The following is a 7,200-nucleotide window of genomic DNA, read 5'->3' as shown; positions in this document are numbered from 1 at the left end:
GATTATAATGTATATACTCTAAGATCATATCACAATATTATACAAGTACAAGCGCCTTCATAAATAATAATATAACCAAACAAAAAACTTACAGTACTGACTGGAAACAAGAATAGTCATAAAAATGAAACTTTTCGATCACACAACTAACTATGTAAAATTGTTTTCACTAAAGTAAAACTAGTATTTTAAAGCTCGGGTTTCCTAGGACAGCGGTGCCCGTATTTTAACGGCCGTAGTGAACATTAATGCGGTTGACAGCCGTCGTAATGGTGACTAGAGAGTGGTTTCTTATAAAAATGGTGTTGATAACACCGTTAAAAAAAAAACCACTCTCTAGTCACCACTACGACGGCTGTCCACCGCATCACCGTTCACTGCGGCCGTTAAGATACGGGCACCGCTGTCCTAGGAAACCCTAGCTTTACTATTCAGGGTTGTCTTCACGCATTTCCTATGGAAATGATGATAATATTTAAAAGTATAATTATAATTGGTGAACAAACTTGTCTGAATGAATGGAAACAGAATAATTCATCGTGCAAAATATCTCCTTGTCTCACATTGAATAAAAAGTCATATAAATAGCTGACACTAAATATATAACAATATTAATATGTAAATTGGGACATAACTTTTTAAAAGTGTAAGTATTGAGAATTCGTAAATACGAATCATTTAAAATTTATTTCAGAAATTAGCAAATAATTTATTTTGTCTAAAAATAGACTAAGTACATAGTAATAGTTTTAAATGCGGGTACCTCGGTAAAAATATAAATAAGATTAATTATTTATAAAAAGGGTCATTAACATATCGCATATCGATTTTTTTTTTACAAATTGTGTCGTACTACTAATACCTTTATTGCATAAGGGGGTTAAATTAGTAAGATATCAATGCTCTCCCTTATCAGCAAATTAATTCATATAAAACTTGATATTACTGGAAGAAATCTTTTAAAAATTTGACTATTTGTTTTATTTGTGCACTGCGACAACACTAGATGTGCTGCTGATTGAAGTAATAATTATATTGATTTTAAATTTGCTTTGACAAGAAATTAATATATTTTTTAAATATTTATATAAAATAATATTTTTACATGTAGACCTCAAAATTCCATAGACATCTTTGAAAAATGTTCTTAGATAGTTTTCTAAAAGTTTCTAAAAGTTCTTGCGGTGGTAGAAAACACGTTGCTAACACGCAACTTACGTACTAATTACGTGCTAGCAACTCTTCCCTTTACCCGCGAGAACGTTCAAAATCACACTGCTGGTATTGTTTATTGACTTTTTTCAAAACTTGACTTACCTCACCAATTGAAATATTCCCTGTCACCCATATTTGCACCCCAGTTTAAGTTTGATTATATTGAGAAAATCGTTTAACTTTCAATAAAATGATTTACGGCAAAATTATAGTTATGAATATTGTCTTGGTGTCCCATATAAGTTATTTCATTCTGGCCCAAAAAGAGCGTACATAAAAGGTATAAATGTAAAATTTCAGTACCTCGTGATTGTTAAGAAGATGAAAAAGTACTTTAAGACAGTTTTATTATAAATCTTGAAAACGAAGTTGACCCGAAACCGATCAATATCATTTAATGGGTGTAAACAAAAACAAACTACATAAAATAAAATAAGAAATGCCATTGGAGTTGGTTTATCTTTCAATTCATTTTATTGTTTGTCTACTTTATATGCCATAAATAGTCTATGATCGCATTTCCCATTATTTTGTCTTTGGTAGTGGTGCTTAGTCTATGCTCTATGCTGGTACTTCAGAAAAAATAATGGCCGACAGGCGGGTTTGATACGTCAACAAGTAAATACAACAATCGTTTACACTTTATTGAGCATCGTTGGATGTGAATTAATCCATATTTCTGGTAAGATTTTTTTTTGTGATATCTTTAAATCGTATAACGCTGCAAGAATTGTTTGTTTTTCGATGATGTGTCATTGTTTTATGTATGACCTTATAACAGCCAACAAAACGTCAAACAGAGTGCGCGAGTTTTGTTTGTTTGGCGCGCTGAAATCACAATAACATTAAATATATGTAGTTACTTTTTGTTCTTAGGATTTAGCTGGTCTAATAATTTATTTATGCCCTTATTGTATTTTGCAAGACGATTTGATTATCTTTATCCAGGTTCTAAATGTGTACATTAGATCTATCTGCCATTTCATCTTTAAAATATTGTATCAATAATATCACTTAAAACGGCCAATGACAGGTCATAAGTCCTTTAAATGCCTAGACTTCCAAGTTGTCCCTTAAGTAACAACGCAAGTAATTTTTTCTTAATTTTACGGGATTGTGTTTTTTTTATTTATTGAATTGAAGAGGAATTGAGGGTACTACTTGCAAACCCGGCAAAATCTAAAAAAAGTAAGATATAAATTGAAACTTATTCAGAATACAATTTTTTACAATAATTAAAACATTGTCAGTTAAAAATACGGCTTTAGAACTTGACTTTTAAACTGTCAGGTTTGTTGCAAACATGGCAATCTCTACTTGAGTATTGTAAAGTTGGAATGTTTAATTTAAATTTATTATTTCACTACTGTTTCTTGACATAATCATGCTTAGGTCATCACTGCTGACGTGTAAATTATTAACTGATTATAATTAAAAAAAATTGAAGTTTAAAAAAAAGTTGAAGTTAAATAATGTATGCAGTTTATTGCGATTTGCTCAGAATAAAGAAAGGTGGATTTTGCCGGGTTTGTAAATAGTACCCTCAGTTATACTTTGTAGTTTTAAATAGGCGACAGTTTATAAATAGACATTTCATTTTAATACATTTTAAGGCGTAATTTAGCTAAGCGTTTACAATAAAATCAGCAATTTTTTTATCGTCCTGTAAAAATAACGTAAGCGGTGTTGTCACTTAAGGGATGATATTTCCTTCTCAGAAAGGTCGGATAAAAATAGAACTTGAAATGTACCTACTTGTATTGTGTATTAATTTTAAAATAGTATCTAGATGTTCCTTATAGCAAAATTATGTTTATGCAGTTTATGATTTTTTGAAATAATTGTTAATACAGTCAATGAAAGTATGTCACCACCTTCGCTAGTTTCAAAGTAATTTTTATTCTTGTCTTATTGTCTTAGGAAAATTATTGATCGTATTTACTTTTAATTTTTTTAGATACTACTTCTGCTAAAATGATGGGAAAACGAATAAGTCAGAGCAGCAAGGGAAGAATTGTAAGCAAAGGGCACGATGGGGGTAAACCATCTAGCCCAGGGTTATCAGCATACACCAAGCCTATACAGCTAAAGGTAAAGGATACCCCGATCATTCCTTACATAAGGACTGAAGAAAATAGTGTTGTATTACCGCGGTACAATGCTGTAGCTGCTCGTTCCACGGAAGAAGGAATCGGGATGGATGAGCTAGACTCTCTTCAAGCGGAACTAGAAAATCTCCTGTGCTCTGCTGCACTACGGACACGAATAATTCAGAATGAAATAGAGTGTATCGATGTAAACGAATCCAAACGAGAAAAAAAAGGTAAAGCTGCTGGAAAACAACTTCAATACCCTGGAAAAAGAAAATACCTCGATGAGAAACCTTTAAAGCCGAAAGAGTATATAAAAACGGCAGGCACTCAACCAAAAATTCCTAAATTCAAAACTTTTACACCAGTAATAAACCCAGTCACAACTCAGGGATCCTTTTCTCATGATAACATTTTAGTGTCTGATAATACAGTCAAACTGGAAATGCCATCATTTGCATCCTTACCTAAGAATAATACTCCTTATAAATTCTGGACTTCGGTGGAACCATATTGCGGTCCTATCACGCTGGATGATATAAAATTCTTGGATTCTCTACTGGCCACTAGCAACAACATGTCTCCCCCTCCCATCCCTCCGCTGGGCAAGCACTATTCCGAGGTGTGGGCGGATGAGCACGCTTCGGATGAGCAACTCGCCTCCAATCCGTACAAGTATAAGAGTAGCGGCATCTCTTCGGAAGCCTCCTCCATGCGCAAGAAGGCGGAGAAGTCTGTGGATGTAATGATCCCGGGACCGCTAACTCAGAGACTCGTATCTGCGCTGATGGATGATAATCCCGTCCCTTTCGACATCCCCGATACTAAACTGAAGCAGACAAATTCCAAAAGTTCCAATGGCATTCACAACTCGCTTAGTCTCGAAAGATGTTTGCGAAAAGAATTAATCGAACAAGGAATTTTAGATCCCGAAGATTTGCCACCCTTGACCAATCCGGTGGATGATGAGATCCTCGCTGAAATCAAGAAGTGTCAAGCAGAGTTGGGTATTGTACGTAAGGAAAATACTCGTAATTTACGCAACCTTATTTCACTGTGTAAACAAGAAATGGTAAGAATAAATCTTAAAAAGCAATTGGACCAAGTTGACGCAGAGTGTTCGGAAACATACAAGAAGATTCTATTAGCCAAACAGAAGAAACGTCCTTTATCTAAAAAAGAAAAAGATGATGCTTGGAAGGTTGTAAATGAACAAATTAGACTAAATAATGAAATTAACGCCTTGCCTCATACTGGACCAAATTCTGGATAGATTCATTTGTTTTTTTTTTTTTTCATATTTTCAGATGTGATTATTTATTTTTCATTAAATAAAAATGTTTTGTTGTAAAAACAATTTTATTGGAAAAAAACTTTATGAGTCCCGCTGTAGCAAAAATATATCTAGAACTTATCTTAATCTATAATGGTACATTTTAGTGATTGGGTAGTGTTTTTTCTACAGTTCATATTATTTGATTGTTTATTCTTAGAATGCATTGTTGAAAGTATCCGTTTACTCAATTTTCAGTGAAATTCACATGAAACGATTGGTAATATATTATGCAGGTTACAACATCAATGTAACATTTTAAAGAGTTTATTCTATGAAAGAATAGTACATATTTATTGAGAAAGCATGTGGCAAGTCACTAGTAACTTCAAGTGTTTGTATCAAAAAATTAAATTCCCTGGACTTTCTCTGTTCCATGAGCCAAATATATGCATTAAAATTAGTAAATATTTAAAATGTATGTGGCTCATATGTTACACACAATATTAATTCACTGATTTAATGTAGTGTATTTTCTCACCATAATGTTGTATGTTTAGGTTATTATAATCTCCTGTTATATCACTTTTTAATGTTCCTCATCCTAAAGAATGAATAAAATTGTAAGGAGAATTATGTATCTGTTTTCTTATTTATGATTTCAGCATTATCATGGTAAATACCACAAAATTTACAGTTTTACTTAAATTGCAATGACGAAATTCAGTGTTTATTATTTTTATGTTTGTTAATAGACCATTAAACTAAACCAAGTTTTTTTCAAAAATATTTTTGTATATTGTATTATCAGCGGTATAATTTTTTCAAGTTTTGTGATTTTGTAATCACTCCGCCTGACATCTCAAGTTCTCTACTGTGAGGTGTCCTGATTGGTGGGTTAGCTTCCCTGTAACCGGAAATGTATCAGAACACTCATCTTTAATTGATTTAGGAGAACTAGTGATGTCATTCAAAGTAATTCACTTTTAATAAGTTTTCATACATTTTCATCAGATCAAATCAGATTGTAGAAAGGATGGATTCATCTTATGGAACAGTCTTTTGTCCCTTAAAGGAGATCGGGGAAGTATCCAAGCTTGGGAAGTGGATACTGCATGAGCTCTCCAAAGCCCATTGCCAGCAGCAAATGAACATCTGCACTTCCCTTTTATCTCACTTTTAACAATAGCCATTTTTAAACCGATTGGTAACAGATGACGAAAAATGAATTGTTTATCCCAATATCTCAAGAAAAAGACAGCGGACAGATAAAGATAAGCAGACTACTCCAACAGCAAAGGTTTCTTTGCATCCTAAAAATATACTTTTTAGTATTTGGTGGGATATGTATGGTGTTATTTATTATTAACTGTTAAAACCAAATCAAACCGTTAATGCAGATGTTTACAAACAAACCATCGCGCCGTTTCTCCGTAGGGGTAGGCAGAGAGGATAGAACGCCATAACACTCTATCTTGGCATACAGACCTCGCTTCCTCTACATTTATACATCTTCTCATGCACGCGCGCCGATTATTCCTACTTTTGACATGTCCATCTTCAAGTATTTGATGGAATTGATCGTGCCATGTCTTTCTCGGTTTTCCTCATTTTCTGCATCCATCAACATTTGCATCGTAGATCCTTTTAGCCGTTCTTTCGCTGTCCATTCGCTCTACATGTCCAAACCAACACAGCACCCCTTTCTTAATTCTGTCAATAATGCATGTCTCAGCCTTACACACTTCACGGATCCCGACATTTGTGCACCTATCATACATCGTTTCACCACACATTCGCCTGAGGGATCGCATTTCGACAGCATTCAACCTACTTTCATCATCATTTTTCCAATTCCATACTTCGCTCCCATACATCAGAGTTGGCACTAGAACTCTGTTGTGAACTGCTAGTTTAGCCTCCTGCGATAAACATTTGTTTGCCAAAGTAGATTTTAGTGCACCGTTTACCCTGTTCCCGGCACTCACCCTCCTTTAAATATCTTTCTCGGCCTTTCCGTCCCTAGTAAACATACTTCCCAGGTACACAAATTCTTCTACCTGATTCAGAATATCTCCGTTCACGCTGATCTCACATTTAGTTATATTTTCATCCCTTTCGATTTATCAACATTCATTAGCAATTTGGTAATGTATCCAAAATAAAACAAGTTTATTGGATTGTAATTCTACTTTATTTTTTATAAAATATACAAAGGGTATATTGTGACGCGTTTTGTCTTGTTAGGACATTTTCAAACAAACTAACTTAAATATTTACAAATATTTTTTTTTTAACAATACGAAACGCGTCACAATATACCCTTTGTATATTTTATAAAAAATAAAGTAGAATTACAATCCAATAAACTTGTTTTATTTTGGATACATTACCAAATTAAATATGGAATTCTACCAATTATCTGCATACACAATAAATAAATTCATAAGCAAATCGCTTTTCTTGCATACATCGTAGACTTTTGTTACCAACACTTTTCTATGTTATATACAAGTTCAAGCAGGAGTTGTAAATCATGATTTTATATAATTATGGAAGTAAAAGAGTTAAAATTAAATTAAATCAAGAATAAAGTAATAACAATTGTATGAATTTAAGTTC

General features: G+C 33.2%; 1 protein-coding gene across 1 annotated transcript; it reads left to right on the top strand.

Annotated features, from left to right (window-relative positions):
• Nucleotides 1-1,786: 1,786 nt before the first annotated feature.
• Nucleotides 1,787-5,214, top strand: Ada3 (transcriptional adaptor 3). The gene is made up of 2 exons (XM_088235203.1): nt 1,787-1,897; nt 3,173-5,214. Exon 2 carries the CDS (start codon nt 3,190-3,192, stop codon nt 4,576-4,578), a length of 1,389 nt encoding a protein of 462 aa, XP_088091329.1. The 5' UTR covers nt 1,787-1,897; nt 3,173-3,189; the 3' UTR covers nt 4,579-5,214.
• The last annotated feature ends 1,986 nt before the right edge of the window (nt 5,215-7,200 follow it).

This window comes from Micrasema longulum, unplaced genomic scaffold (assembly GCF_059751315.1).
Source record: "Micrasema longulum isolate JH-2025_06_02 unplaced genomic scaffold, ASM5975131v1 h1tg001343l, whole genome shotgun sequence".
Classification (NCBI taxonomy): Eukaryota; Metazoa; Arthropoda; class Insecta; order Trichoptera; family Brachycentridae; genus Micrasema; species Micrasema longulum.
This window is presented reverse-complemented; position numbering and strand designations above follow the sequence as displayed.

Bases quoted from the DNA above. Each gene is read 5' to 3' on its own strand.
- Ada3 (XM_088235203.1), top strand. From the start codon at position 3,190: ATGATGGGAAAACGAATAAGTCAGAGCAGCAAGGGAAGAATTGTAAGC.